The 16,093-nt window shown below is 40.9% G+C and overlaps 1 protein-coding gene across 1 annotated transcript; it reads right to left on the bottom strand.

The window, feature by feature from the left end:
• Nucleotides 1-1,479: 1,479 nt before the first annotated feature.
• LOC117248994 (tetraspanin-8-like) lies at nt 1,480-13,629 on the bottom strand. Its single transcript, XM_033614285.2, has 9 exons — nt 13,381-13,629; nt 10,641-10,706; nt 9,261-9,377; nt 9,086-9,160; nt 6,522-6,617; nt 6,053-6,145; nt 5,028-5,099; nt 4,547-4,630; nt 1,480-2,629 (listed from the first exon to the last, which is right to left on the bottom strand). The coding sequence occupies exons 1-9, from the start codon at nt 13,438-13,440 to the stop codon at nt 2,495-2,497; spliced, it is 798 nt and encodes a 265-aa protein (XP_033470176.1). The 5' UTR covers nt 13,441-13,629; the 3' UTR covers nt 1,480-2,494.
• Between the last annotated feature and the right edge of the window lie 2,464 nt (nt 13,630-16,093).

The raw sequence follows: 16,093 nt of genomic DNA, 5'->3' as shown, positions 1-16,093 counted from the left end.
CAGTTTCCGTCACACTGAAGATGGCAGTGATAGGGTTGGGGATGAGGTTTTTTTTGCCACATGCATGTGAGAGTATTTCCATTTTGCACGACATTACAGCTCCATTACATTTTAGAGGGAAATGCTGGACTTGTTTTACCTACCTTTGGACATGAAAGTATTGCTACTTCTTCCACCACTGCTCAGTTCATAAGAGACAATAACATTAGGGAAGTGAGTTTGTCACCATCAGGTGGCAGGTTTCCATTTCAACCATTTGACTGATGAGAGAAGCAGGTCATTAGCTGTCAGCACAGAGCGAGCCAACCAACATGATTTCAGCATTACTTGTTTTATTTGAGGTTACACATCCTTTCCTCCTGAAAGACACAACTGATATTGTGTTACTCAACATTTGACGATATTTAGCCACATTTATGTTTATAAAAATGTCCTTTTTGTGGCGTATTTCCAATAACCTGTCAGACTTAAACATTGCAGCTACATTTTATTTTTTGGCATGACATGTGGCATTTGTGTGTGTCATACGTATCATATTAACATTTTTAAAGTGAAGTAGTTCAGATTATATGTGTGTCTCATCAGGAGGAAGAGGGATTCGTGGATGGCATGACACCTAGGCATGACAGCTGCAACAAAAGCCGTTATTATTACCCACACATCAGAACATTTCCAGTTGTTGTGACAAAACTGGGCATTTTTAAACGACAATTCAGGATATTTCCAGGCATGTTTATTGCGACGAAACCAAGTATTTGAGGCCTAAATATAAAATATAAAACTTCAGCTTATTCAAAATGCTGTTGTGAGGGTCCTGACAAAAACTACATGTAGGAAGTATGACCACATTGCTCCAGTTCTAAAATCTGAGAATTGATTTCAAAATCACTCTGTGGCTCAGTGCCCAAATATATATCGGACATGCTTGTGACATATGAACCTTCAGGGACCCTGAGGACATCTGGGGCCAGCCCACTGACCGTCCCAAGAGTCCGAGCAAAACATGGTGAAGCAGCGTTTTGTTATCATGCAGCACAAACCTGGAATAACCTCCCAGATATTAGACAAGCCCCAACTCTGACTACTTTTACGTCAAAGCTAAAAACATTCCTTTTTTACGCTGCCTACTCCACCCTGTAATGACTGCAAACTCATTTTTTAAACTCAATTTTAAATCATTTTAAATAACAATCTTGTCTTGTCTGCACTTTTGCTATTTCTAATGGTGATTTTTTTAAAAAAAAGTGACATTTTTCTTTGTCTGTATCCTTTATGTTTTATATTTTATTGCTCTATAAAGCACTTTGAATTGCCTGCGTGTATGACGTGCCATCCAAATAAAGCTGCCTTGCCTAAATATGATCTTTTCTTATCTCTAACCAACCACAGTGTTGTCACGACATAAAATTGAAATGTATGGAAAAGTAAAGTTCAACATATCTGCTACTAATGAAAGGTACAAATGTAACATATCCACGGTTTGTAAAAATGTACAAAGTGAACATTTATTGAGGTGTTTAGTTACATTCCTGTACATTCTGCTTTTCTAATGAAGGGGATAAGGGAGTGTCAGGAAGCTGTGACACAGCTTCGAAAGAGGAGGAGACAAGTTGTTGGATTTGCTTCTTTGGCACCCAAAACATGTAAAATACAGTTTCTTAGTTGCATCTGTATTACTTTCTTCTCCTGCAATGAACTGAAGCATTTAATCCTGGAGATACTTTGTCAATGCAATAGCAACATATGTACTGATGACATCCTATTTTATATAACTGTACTATAAAACTTTGCAGGTGCTCCAGTAGCTTCTTTAATCAAGATGTAATTTTAAAAAAAATGTTGAAATGATGATGACATAAAATACATTTTGGTGTATTATGATACAGAAGATTACATAAAGCGACAGAACAGAGTACAGACACTTATTAAAGCTGTAATACATCCAAAACGTAAACATTTCTGCAGTCATATCTTCAGTGCTTTTGTTTTGAAACCACATTTTCTTTAACCATCTCATTTGAATTATTTGGTCTTTTTCACATATCTTATCCCTCGTTTATGCTGCTTGCAAATGTACTAAATCATGTTTTATGTTTATGTTAAGTTTAAATGTATTCACTGTTAAACACACGTCTTATTGAAGACGTTGGCTGGAGATGCTCTGAAAAAACAGAGCTACGGTCTCAGATTTAATATGCAGCTTAATATGCTTATTTGCTTGTAACAAAGAAAATTCCCTTTCACAGTTTGTGCTCTTTATGGCCATTTTCATATCCCACAGTTTTCCCATTGTAAAAATACATATCTTTGGGGATGGCAAAAATGAATAAAGGTTTCGTTGTTTAAAAAAACAAATCAAAACTACCCAAACAAATACATTCAAGAAAGAAATATAAAAATGTACACATTTTTCATGCAACTTTACTTGTTGGGGGCGACTTCTGATATATTCAAACATCATAAAAAACACTAAGTATAATTGTATCAATCCTGATCAGGTGTACTCTGCAGCGTCTGCAAGAACCAGGTAGTTGCCTGCTTTTGCCTCTGGACTGTAGACCACCACGGGGATGTCCTCCTTTTGATTCAGCTGACACAAGATGAGAATACACAACACCACTGACAATATCTAAGGAACAGAGAAACAGAGACGGGTTTGTACTTCCTGTTCATGTTGTGCTGTTTCATCTGATGTCGATACATTGTTCTGAACAAAACTGCAATTTCAGAAGGAGACTGAAGGGGGCAGAAAAGACAAAGCAAATGCGGTGACAGTGAGCAGATTTACCCTAAATTTAGGATTCTTTTACTTCATCTGCACAGGTATTCGGGATTCATAGAGCCCCCAAAACCTTCACCAATAAGATAGAGCAACTTGGACACCACCTGAAAGGGCCAAGACTATGGCGAGATCATGTCCCTTGACTTTAATTTTCCATAACTTCTTTAAGAATTTTTTTTGGCTTTTTGCCTTTATTGGACAGGACGGTTTGGAGTTTGATGGGGGTAGAAAGGGGGGATGACATGCAGCAAAGGGCTGTGGGCTAACTGAACCTGCTGCCACCTTTGTACATGGGAAGCCCGCTCTCACCCCAAAACTACTGGACACCCCGTTAATAAGGGCTTTAAAGTCATGTGGTTCAACTAAAAGGACAAAAGCATGAAATGGAGGCATTGTATTAAGAATGACTGTCATGATGCAGCACAGTCGCCAGAATGAAATGTTGGCACTGTGCATTTCTGCAAACAACAGATATTTGATATTTGTATGTTTCGTATGTATGGCGTAATTCACATTACATGTGTATGAGCTGAGTTTTTTATCAGGAAGAAGAGGGGATGGCGGATGGTGGGATACCTAGGCAAAATCGCTGCCAAACAGCACACAGCAGCAGACCACTGTTCAAGACCAACAAATAACAGTTCTGGACATGTCTAGCCGTGTTTGTAGCAACAGTAGCGGGTGTTGTTCAACGACAGATCGAGAAGTGTCTAGCTGTGTTTGTAGCCACAAAAGTGAGTACTTTTGTCCAGCCATGCTTACAGCAACAAAAGCAAATACTTTTTAATGACAGTTCTGAGCATGTCCAGCTGTGTTTGTAGCAATTAGAGCAGCTGTTTTCTAACAACAGTGCAGAACACCTCCAGCCGTGTTTGAAGCAACAAAGTGAGTACTTTTTACCAACAGTTCTGGACATGTCCAGCCATGTTTGTAGCAAAGAGCACGTACTTTTACTTTGTGTTAGTAGTGACAGAAGTGGATGCTTTTTAACAACAATTCGGGACATGCCAGCCATGCCTGTAGTGACAAAAGCGAGTAACTTTTAATGACAGTTTTGAGCATGTCCAGCTGTGTTTGTAGCGATTAAATCAGCTGTTTTCTCACAGACAGTGAGGAACACCTCCGGCTGTGTTTGTAGCAACAAAAGCAAGTACCTCTTAAATGACAGTTAGGGACTTGTCCAGCAGCGTTTGAAGCAACAAAAGCGAGTACTTTTTAACAACAATTCTGGACGTGTCCAGCTGTGCTTGTAGTGACAGAACCGGATGTTTTTTCACAACAATTAGGGACATGTCCACTTGTGTTTGAAGCAACAAAAGGGAGTACTTTTTAACGACAGTGTGGGATATGTCCAGCCATGCTTGTAAGGACAAAAACTAGTACATTTTAATGACAGTTCTGGACACGTCCAGCTGTGTTTGCAGAGATTAAAGCAGCTGTTTTCCAGCAACAGTGCAGAATACCTCTGTTTTTGTAGCGACAAAAGCAAGTACTTTTTAAGAACAATTAGGGACATGTCCAGCCGTGTTTGTAGCAATAAAAATAGCTGTTTTCTAATGACACTTTGGGATATGTATGTCTGTTTGTAGTGACCAAGCCAACATTTATTCTGGCAGTTGCATTGCATGATGACCATTCATGAACACCATGAGACTCAGCTCATCTGTGTGGTGTGTGAGCTTGAAAAGCAGTGGTTGAGAACAAGCAAAGAGCAAGTTGGTAAATATGGAGGCAGGTAGGCGGATACATAAAGACAGTACATACCCAGAATATTAGGATCCCCAGCATTACGCCCAATGCAATATTTATGGCTGCCATCTCATGCTCGATCAAATATGGAAGGCATGGCTGAAACAGAAGAGCGAATCAATCAATGTGACTTCTCAAGGATACATTGCTTCATTTTAAGGGGTCGGAAGGCAAAGACAGCTTGAAACCACAGTTTCAGACCATCGAGGATTTTGTAGAAATGTTACAATTCATAGGATTTCTTCAGAAAAACCAGCGTTGCAATTCATGGGACAGATAAGTAGGTAGGTAAGTAAACAGAAACCCAAAAATGCAGAAAACACACTTCTCTTTACATTAAACCGACTGGAGTAAAAACAGACTAACTAATAAACTTAAACGAGTCTTCAGACCAATACAGATAGTCTTTCCAAAAACTCTGAAGGCATAAGAACACAAAGCAGAGCGTGACACATAAATCTAGAAATGAACATTTTAATTAGAATGCTTTTATTACCTCTTTATAAATCATGACGGGCTGGTCATCGGTCATGTGCTCAGATAGACTGCTGTCTCTGGGAGCTGCCACCTAGAATACACACGGACATGAATTAGGGATCGCTAGAGTTATTACAGCTCATTCTGTGGGTTAGGGGTTAGGGTGTGTGTGTGTGTGTGTGTGTGTGTGTGCGTGCGTGCGTGTGTGTGTGTACTAGATCTCACCAAAGGTTTTTGAGACATTCCAATCCGACCCATAAAACCATGCCATAAATGCCGAACGTGGTATGTCATTCACATCCACAATCTCATCAAGTGCAATGCTAAATATCATGTCTTCTTTCAAACCAGCTGTCTGCTTCACTCCAACGTTTTCTGCCATTTCTTTGATGCAGCGTTCAACACCTCTGGCTGGTAAGCCATCAAACGAAATCTATGAGCTACGACTCATGTGCGACTACGACTTGGCGTGCCAGGGGTGATGTGTTTGTTTCTCTGCATTGGCAAAGACTTGGGGGTGTTTGCTTGCTTCCCATACCTGGACAGAGCATGTTTGATGGGTTGTCCTTGAAGTTTTCTTTTTTCAAAATGGCTTTTAACACTTGACATTCGACAAATAACCTTTTAAGGACATACAGAATGGTCCATCTGACACACAAACCCCCTCTCTTTTGTCCACGAGAGCTGGACTGCCCAAACCTTTACTTTAGCTTTCTTAGCTAGCTGACTTGCCATTGTCTACCGAGGCCCCTCCGACAGCGTTATCATTTTTCCCAGAAGGTGATGCCAATTAAAGCCAGGCCTCTACGCTATGTGTGGCTGTGATAACAATGGCTGTGAAAGAGGTTATTTGGAATGCAGATGAAATGGCACTTCAACAATTCTACAGAACTCTCTTGAATACTTATTGCTGGTGTGCCATTACTTAAGCTATCAGCTTGTGGTAGCCTAAGGTTGCTGACTCCTAATATTCAGTATGTCTCGAGTTTTGCCAATGACTACCATACATCAATGGTGCAGGAACTGGGTAGCTTTCAAACTCACACATGGAGCAGTGGACTCTTCAGTGCACAGGCAGGATTCTGGGATGTTGTCACCCCAATCCAGGTAGCCCTGATCCAGTCCACAACACTGCAACTGAGAGGGAAGATGGAAGGAAGGCAGATTATTGCAGTGCGCTAGAAATCCAGTCCTTTCTCTGTTCAACTGCAAGGCGTTTTGTGATATCCAGTGATGCCCTTCGAACCAATCAACAACAAATTGACGTTGCTCATTTTATCAGGAAAGCATGTGCTTCTGTTTTTGAACCCCAGCATTCATATAATAAATGGAAATCTTATGCTTTCTGTTTCACAAAAACCAACGGTGTTTTCATATATGTTCATGGTGGTGTGTGTATGCGTGCTGTCTGTCTAAAGCACTTGGAACTGCCTCTGTACAACATTAAGATAAAGATTTGACAAAAATATGCTTGAACGCTGCACCAACTCACACAGCCACACAGGTTACCTACTTCGATCTGTACATCCTTGAAGCCGTCTATAAGAGCCTCACTGGTATTATTCAGCGGCAGCATGTTTAGGTATTGCTTCTTCATTTCTTCTGCCTCCTGCACAAAAAAAACAAAGTAAAACAAAAATTAGACAATAAGCAATTTGAAAATGTAAAACTGTATTTTTGGAGTTATTTTTAAACAGTTAAGTTTCTAAGACAGTTTTACAGTTCTTCAAATCTAAATTAAGAAGGTGTCTGAAAGGTGCTACAGCTCAACTTTTGAGTTTGCAAGCCCTCACCTCATTTATTTAGTGACTGCAACACTGTTCACTACCCCTGAACATTGACTCTCCAATCATAGCTTAACAGCAGAATTAGACGCCTTTTGAATGAGTAAGTCTGCATCTTATTACGGGTGACTAACACTCCTACCGTGCCTGAGATATGCCAGCGTTTGTGGCAATGTGTTATTTTTGCCAACAAAATATGCTTCACCAGCAAGAAACCAGAGGTCTGTTTTTTTACTTCCTACCCAGTCACCAGAATAAATGCTGGCATTGTACTTTTCTGCAAACCACTGATATGATAAATTCACACATTTCATATGGAGGAGATATGTTGGAACTTTACATTTCAATTTTCAATCTCATGTTTTGACAACACCATGGTTAACAAGTGGTTATATTTAGGCACAAAAAACACTTGGTTAGGGTTTTGACTTAAAATACCCAGTTCTGTCCCCAAAAACAGGGCCAAATGTCCTAATGTCTCGTTAAAAAATACCTTTAATCACCATTAAAAATGTTTGGAATGTTGCAGTGTCACATTAAGAAATTCACGGTTTTGTTGACAAAAACATGGCTGGAAATGTCCCAGTGTCTTGTTAAAGTTACAGTCTGGTCACCACAAACACAGCTGGATATGTCCCAACCTCTCGTTAAAAAAATACAAAGTTTTGTTGATGAAGACATGGCTTGAAATGTCCCAATGTCTCTCAGAACAAAAAAAAAAAAAGGTGTTGCCACAAACACGACTGGAAATGTCCCAGCATCTTGTTAGAAAATACCTGGTTTTGTTGACAAAAACATGGCTGGAGATGTCCCAACGTCTCGTTAAAAACTACCCAGTCTGGTCGCCACAAACAAGGCTTGACATGTCCCAACAACATCTTGTTAAAGAATACCCAGTTTTGTTGACAAAAACATGGCTGGAAATGTCCCAGTGTCCTGATAAAAATACCCAGTTTGTTTGCCACAAAGCTAGAAATGTCCCAATGTCTCATTAAAAATGACCCGGTCTGGTCGCCACAAACAAGGCTTGACATGTCCCAACATCTTGTTAAAAAATACCCAATTTTGTTGACAAAAACATGGCTGGAAATGTCCCAATGTCTTGTTAAAAATAGCAAGTTTGTTCGCCACAAACAAAGCTAGAAATGTCCCAATGTCTCATTAAAAATGACCCGGTCTGGTCGCCACAAAAAAGGCTGGAAATGTTCCAACATCTTATTTAAAAAAATACCCAGTTTTGTTGACAAACACATGTCTGGAAATGTCCCAATGTCTTGTTAAAAAATACCCAGTTTTGTTGACAAAAACATGGCTGGAAATGTCCCAACGTCTCATTAAAAATGACCCGGTCTGGTCGCCACAGACAAGGCTGGAAATGTCCCAGCGTCTGTTAAAAAATACCCAGTTTTGTTGACAAAAACAGGGCTGGAAATGTCCCAGCATCTTGTTAAAAAATACCCAGTTTTGTTGACAAAAACACGGCTGGAAATGTCCCAATGTCTCATTAAAAATTACCCGGTCTGATCGCCACAAACAAGGCTGGAAATGTCCCAACATCTTGTTAAAAAAAATACCCAGTTTTGCTGACAAATACAAAGCTGGAAATGTCCCAACGTCTGTTAAAAAATACCTGGTTTTGTTGACAAAAATAGGGCTGGAGATGTCCCATCTTGTTAAAAATTACCCGATATGGTCACCACAAACCGGCTGGAAATGTCCCAACGTCTTGTTAAAAATTACCCGTTCTGTTCGCCACAAACACTGCTGGAAATGTCACTGGTCTGGAACATTGGTGCACTGCTGTTTGCTTGGCAGCTATCTTGCCATGGTGCCATTACATCCCCCAGACCCACTGCCTCCTGATGGGAATCCATCTCATGTAATGTACATATAATGAACTACGCCACTTTTGAAATGTTGATATGATACTATTAAAGGTACAAATGTTGCATTTGTGTGTATATACGTTTGCAGAAATGTAAAATGCCTTATTCTGGTGACTGGGCTGCTACTTCTTGTTAGTCTTTGTTTCATAAATCTGTAACTTTATAACTATAAACCACAGATCTCCTATACGAGAATGGAAAGCTTCACAGGAGAAGCAACAGTAGCTAAGTGGTGTTGAGCAAACTGTCATCTGATCTTTGCTCCTGTCTGCTCGCACCCTAAATTACTAACCTATTATATAAACGCAATAACTACAGCCTCTTCCTGTTTATATAATGCATTAGTTTCACCAGGACTGCAGTTTAAATGCAGCCTGCAATCTTGTATAGTCCTAACTTTGTAATACCTTTGGTCGTGAAGCCAGCCCTTGAATTTCACCAGCAATCATGAACAGACTGCTCAGGATCATTCCAACTACAAACTGAGACACACAAACAGACACAAGCAATCAGATTTATACTTGTTTACTACATGTATTACTATTTCTAATGACAATACAACTGTGATTTCTCTTTTCTCACCACTATGAGTGCCCACTTCTTCTCTTTGCAGGCACCATACAGACCAATGATGGTCAAGACCAGAGTTACAATGCAAATAATATACAAGGCATGAAAACCTGCAAGCATCTTTTCTATCTGCGGAGAAAACAGAGAACCAGGTCAGCAGGCTCGGTAAACACAGAAAAAAGTTTAATGACTTGTGTCACTAATACTACGACATGGTAGTATTTCATTGATCTGTTAGCTGTTAGCTTTAAAAACACTATTGCAAAGTCTTTAGTTTACATGTCTCAAAGTTTTCAGCTGATTTTTTCTGAAATATGACTTCAGAGCAATCATTTAACTTATTCTATCTGGGGAACTGGAATGGTATATCATACAAACCTATATATAGTTGTGTGTTCTTGAGGAAAATATTAACAAAGCTTTTAATTGGAAAAAAATTCAGCTGCAGTGACTTTTTAAAGTGTAAACAGACAACTTTTCAACCTTGCCCCCTGGCGTTCTTCACATGGCATTACTGTTGACGCCACTGATGCCAAGACAGCTGGATCGCTTTCCAGTTCCTTCAGAGTCTAAAAGCTACCAACAACACAGGACATAGTGCATTTTGTTTTCCGTTACCATTACTTTGGTAATTCCATCGCCTGCCATTTCCGCTACTAGGGTAGTTACTGCAAAGCACTTACGTACATTGATACTCTTTGGTAACATGGGCTAGCAATAGATAGCTATTGGGGAAAACAAAGGCACTACCCTCTCCCTGTTTACATTGCGCAATCATTGACACACTTTCTTTGTGCCATAAATTGAGCCTTCATTTGGAGCCTTTCCCAGCTGATATTGGGCGAGAGGCGGGGTACACCCTGGGCAGGTCGCCAGGCACTCACATTCACACCTACGGACAATTTAGAGTCACCAATTAACCTGCATGTCTTTGGACTGTGGGAGGAAGCCGGAGCACCAAGAAAAAACCCATGCTGACAAAGGGAGAACATGCAAACTCCACACACAAGGGCTCCCAACCACTGTATCACCGTGACGCCCTCCACTTTAACATGAAGTCTTAAAAGTCACTGTTCAGTCAATAGTATGCCATTATGTGCAGCACTGAAAAGCACCATTACAAATCACAAAAAAATGAAGCGTGCAAAACAATAGCTGCGCTGTCAGTTAAAGAACCATACCAGTGTTTTTGTAAGTTTAAGCACTTCACTGGATTACGCATACTTTGCAAACACAGGCTGTACAGCTTAAGATTTGGATGTTTTTCACAGGCAGCCATTTGCTCCCATTCATTCCTGTGCAGCAGGCTCTTGAGACTTATCTGGAACAGCATGAAAATACACTAAAATTTTTAAAATACAGTAAGATGATTGGTGGAAATACATGCGTTACCTCTTCATCCTCGTGAAGGTATCCATGGCTAAACAGAGTAGCGGCCAACAACAGGGCACTGACGATCTGTAACAGCAGCAACACACTTCATTATTCATTTCAGTCGGGACTTTAAGTAGAGGTGTAAAGTGGTCACAACACTGGCTACGGTTACATGATAGCTTCTCATTCGGAACGAAATCAATCTGAATGAAATCATTCGGAATTGAAGTTTTTCCAGGTAGTTTACATGGGAAATATTCATTCCGAATGAGGGTTTACATGGGAGATCAGTTCAATCGCCTTTATTCAGGTCCGCGCAAGGTTTGGGGAAGGTGGGCAGGGAAGGTTTCTGATTGGATAGGGGGCAGGGTGGATGTTACGTGTTTACGTTTACCGGAAGAAAACACTGTAGTCCTCGCTCCGGATAACAAGATGCTTGACGACGCCGTTCTTAGTGCCTTTTTCGGGCGTCTTTTGCTTATATTCTTGAAGCAGCAGTACGACAACAACCTTGTTCTGCTAATGCTTCATCTGTTGAGGAGGAGAAGGGAGGTAGAAGACCGTGCTGTGGCGAATGGAAAGCGGTGAGTGCAACGAGTCCGACTGCTCTAACTCAGCCCGTTGCTATGCAGCCCGTTGCTATGCGTGCTATATACGTCATCGCGCCAGAAGGGCAAGGACACGAGCATGCGCAGAAAGACCAGAATGAGAGGAATGAGTGTATACATGCACACAAAATTCTTTCATTCGGAATGAAAAATGGAATAAACCACCCCCTTTAATCGGATTTAATTTTCAATCGGAATGACCATTTTTCAATCGGAATGACCGTTTACATGACCACTTTTAATCGGAATGGCCTTTCATTCCGATTAAAAGTGGAATTAAACTGTCCATGTAAAAGTACTGACTGTCAACTTGTGCGATAAATACATTGTAAAAGACCGCAATGTTGTACGCAAGGATTTTTGAGTCGTTTTTGAGTTAGTTGACAGAGAAATCAGTCAAAACGGCCCTTTAAAATGAGACTATCAGGGGCCGTTTATACGACAACGATTTCAGTAAAAACGGAAAAGTCTGTCCTTTGCGTTTTAAAAAACTTCTGCGTTTATATGACGACGTTATTGAAACGATCCCCGTTCACACGGAGACGCAAAATCTACTGGAAACGCTGTAGTATGCACGCCAGGTCAATGGGTGGCAGTGTAAATTTTCAAAGCAACACCATGGCATGACGCCATGCGCCTGCGCCGAAGCGCCTTCCTCTCCAACGCTGTGATTACAAACCAAAACAAAGAAGACGCACTGGCGAAAGCATGCACAGATAACTTTGTCTGGATGGATGACGAGGTGGAGTTGCTACAGTAACAGACCACACTTCACTTCAAATCAACAGGGTGAGCAGCACAAACAGAGCTCGGCATTGTTGTTATGACGGTCGGCATGCGTAGTGACTGGAACCGTAATGCGCATGTGCGAAAAGTCTCCATTTTCAGAGGAACTGCATATTGCACGTTTACATGACAACGGAGACGCTGCTGTTTCCAAAACGTTGCACTCTGGAACCCATTTTCAAATCGTTGCGTTTTCAGGCACCCAAAACGCCGCTGTCGTGTAAACGATCGGCCAAAACGCAACTAAAGTTTACCGTTTTCAGTTGAAATCCTTGTCATCTAAACGGGGCCTCAATCTTTGTTTTTATTGGTGCCTTTTATGTTCAGTTTTCAATTTGTTCTATGAAATAATGCCGGAAAAGATTCCTTTTAGTTTTTTTCTTATTTCTGCCAGTAGTTTGTTGAATCTTAGCTGCACTTTAATACCTCTCTAGGTACCATGTCTGAAGGGTTACTTTTGGTTTCAAAGGTATCATACTGAAAGTGTTTGGTGACGCATTGTTGAAGGGCCCCCCACCTCATGGGGCCCAGAGCAACCGCACTGCCTGCACTGTCTATATCTACACCCCTGGTGTGCATGCATTGCAACATCAATCATCATGTAGTTCAAAAAAATGTCAGAGCAGCGTCTCCAATGATGTCTCCAACAACTTATTCAACCAGCTGTTGCACTCATGAAGAGCCTGTTGCTGCCACAGCATGTAAAGAAAGTCAAATTGTGTTATTAAGCTATAAATAGGCTGCTAAACAACAGAGAGGGGACGGACCAGCCTCGCAGAACAACTGTGACAGTATTAACATACCCAGGGGTACAGATTTAGGGGAAACCTCATGTTGCACAATCCAGATCCCATCTGTTGTTTGTAAGGAGATGATAGAAAAAAACTTAATTTTAGGTTTTTAAATCCAGGTACATGATCACATGTCATTTTATGAGCTAGTATTAAGCTGATGATTAATAATAACATTTTTGTTATCATGTCCAGGAGTTTGTTTTTTCTGTTTTTGGGTTATTTACAAAACCCTCCTGTCCACTTTCCTTTATCCTGAGGGTCCACTTTCTCCCCAAAATGTTTATTCCAACAAGTTTATATTTTCATGTAAAACAGTTATAGTTCCTTAAACAATGCCTCTCATCTCCAATAGGCTTTAACTGCATCTCTAATGCCAACAATTAAGGAGAAATAAGATCATATTTCTTCTCTAAGTTGCGTTTAAAACAGCTGCGTCAAAACAATCGACCTGCAGATTTGCGCATTAGACAAGACAGTTCGTTTATGTTTAATTATATACATGAAATCAGCACTGAGCTGCACTTACAAACCCTTTTGTGTCCTGGGCAGAAGGAAAAGTAAAACACTTACCGCGATCAAACTTATCACGACAATGTAACTCCGTTTCAAACAGACGTTCACTTTCCCCATGATGCTGCGCTGTAACTCGTGGTCTCAATGTGTGATAAAGTTTAAAGTTATCTTATAATAATGGCAATCCGCATGCTACGGAGAGAGGTGACCCCGACTTTAATAACGGGAATTTTCACTTCTTGTTGCGCACTGCACCTTGGTGTCTGTACATGGGCGGAGAGGGGGAGAAAGCCGTCATGTTGTGCTGGAGAAAGGGCCCCTCCCCATTTGGAGGGTCTGGGTATGTGTGTGGGTGGAGTTGGAGAGGTAGGGGGAATAATTTTGGGAAGTATTTGTACAAATTGTTCACACATTTTGATTCTAATTTGATCTGATGCCTGGAATCAGCTGCTCGGTGTGATTACACCTCAGGCCTTTATGTGGAGTTTGTTTTAGAGACACATAGTTGTGGAAAAGGCTCCAAAGGGGAAGGTTAGTGACATGCAGTAATAGGACATAGATGTTAGTAAATGAAGATGGACCAGATTCTGAGATAGAGAGAGAAGGGGCTCAGTAGATTAAGCCTAGCCTCGCATCAGACAAAATTCAGAGTGAATAGAAACCAGGCTCTTGAAGAGCCCTTCAAGAGCCTGGTTTCTATTCACTCTGAATTTTGTCTGGATTCTGGTTCCGGTCTAGAGAGTGGATGCCGAATTCACCAAATTCACCAAAGTAAGTGTTCACCAAAGTAAAACTTTAAATTCTGGCGCACCATCGATTTGGGGTGATGAGGGGTGTACGAAATATATAAATAGCTTAATGGCTTGAGGCTTTTCTTGTAAATATATTCTTTAAATTAAAGTTTCACCGCATTTTTATTAGCTTGGTGCTTTTATTTTGACGGAAAGGCGCATCCATTGAATTCCGGATCCTGTCTCACTCGCCCTGGTTCTGGTTCCTTACCAAAACGGCCACTAACGGCCCTAGACTAGATTAAGCCTATATCAACCTAACTAGGGGCTGGACCAAGACAAGCCTGAGCCAGCCCTAACTGTAAGCTTTACCAAAAAGGAAAGTCTTAAGTCTACTTTTAAAAATGGAGACAGTGTCTGCCCCCCAGACCAAAACAGGAAGATCGTTGCACAGCCTGGTCAAAAGTGGGAAGCTTTAAATAGGAGGTGTAAAGTTAGCAGAAAAGCCATCGTTCAAGTCACATTAAAGAGGAACTGTGTGTTATTCCTATGGTTGGTAAAACAGTCCAAAAATAGTGTGAGTGCTAAAACTTAAATTTGTGATGTCATCAAGTATGAAGTCTGGAGTTGCTCCATAGAAAATGAATTGGGAAAGATGTTCCAGATCAGTGGTTCTCAAATGGTGTGCAGCTGTGATGCCAGTCCAGGTGTACACATAATTATTGCAGTGCTCAACTGGGCCTATACAAAAAGTTGTTAATGAATTTTTAATTGACTCAGTATGTATCAGTATTTCATTTAGAAAACCTTCACGGATAACCTATTTGTCGCCATTCACATGTGGGAATTGTAAGTGTGTGACACATCAGAAGTCCAATGGCTCGCTTTATTGTATGGATCAAATTACAACAAAGCACGAGCGAAAACGACCTACCACCGAAAGAAAAAAGAGTCCTTAGACAGTTACACAAAAGCTACCTGTCTTATTTTTTTATTATTTTTATTGTCTTATGTCTTGATAAGAGTGATAATGCACAATAAAGAAGCTATTGTGCACAGATATAAATACAGGTGTGCCTTGAGATTTTGGTTTGCCCTTTGGTGTGTCTTGGGCACAGAAAGTTTGAAAACCACTGATCTAGATGACACTGAGAGCACCTGGGGGAATGCTCTGAGTTTATGGCTACATTTTCTGTTCCAGAGCTGAAAACACGACAACAGTTTGGGTTTATAACAGAAAAACATTCTGTGGCTCCACAAAATCAGGCTCCCATTCATTGTCCCCGGAGCATCTCCAGACTGTTACTTCGTAAGTCAGAGGTCGGATCTGGAAATGACGTCACACCGGAGTTGATTGTATTTCAATAAAACAAGTCAGAAAACTTGGATGTTATTACCAAAACTAGCTCTGCTAGGTTAGCCACTGTTAGCAATACCAGTTGACAACAACACAATATGCTGTATTTTGCACATACAAACACAGTAGCAAAACGTGCACATGTAATAGAACAACTGTATTAATGAGACACAAAAAAGACAGAAGTGCTCATGAACAGTGTGTAATGACAGCTTTTTGAATTTTGAGGTCAAGGTTGGTGAGGTTTCTCCAACTTTCAAGTCCTTTTTAAATAGGAGTTGTGCAAATTTGCAGGAAAGCCCAGTCAGTCTTTTTTCAGCATTGGCAGTATAAAAGCAAAATTGGGGAGTGCGGCAAAATGCCGCCTGCCTACTTTTGTTTATACAGAATGTGCCTTTTTTGGGGCAATGGGGGGCGTGAGCAAGTAACAAAAGGTGTAGCTCAGCGTGTGACGTAAACAGTGACGTGGGAGGGAAGCCGTGGCTGGTCAGTCCTTCGGTGATTCTCTCATAAGTTGGCCCGTTCTTCACCGTTCCTGTCATCTGATGGTTAATGGCCTCTTCGTTTGGGGCAATTCCTTGTCTCCCCAGTTGCTCATCTTTACAGTGTCTGTCAGGTTTGCGTTTCCCTCTTGCTGTTTATCCACCGCCAGTAGCTTGCATGTGCCATGTCATCAACAGCC

The sequence above is a fragment of the Epinephelus lanceolatus genome, chromosome 23 (genome assembly GCF_041903045.1).
Source record: "Epinephelus lanceolatus isolate andai-2023 chromosome 23, ASM4190304v1, whole genome shotgun sequence".
NCBI lineage: Eukaryota > Metazoa > Chordata > Actinopteri > Perciformes > Serranidae > Epinephelus > Epinephelus lanceolatus.
The sequence above is the reverse complement of the archived record's forward strand: the minus strand, read 5'-3'. Positions and strand labels throughout refer to the sequence as shown.

Excerpts from the sequence above, each read along its gene's own strand:
- LOC117248994 (XM_033614285.2), bottom strand. The coding sequence starts at position 13,440 with ATGGGGAAAGTGAACGTCTGTTTGAAACGGAGTTACATTGTCGTGATA. Across the intron at positions 6,146-6,521 it reads TCAAGGATGTACAGATCGAA|TTGCAGTGTTGTGGACTGGA; the intron begins GTAGGTAACCTG and ends CTTCCCTCTCAG. Across the intron at positions 5,100-6,052 it reads AAGAGTCCACTGCTCCATGT|GTGGCAGCTCCCAGAGACAG; the intron begins GTGAGTTTGAAA and ends TGTGTATTCTAG.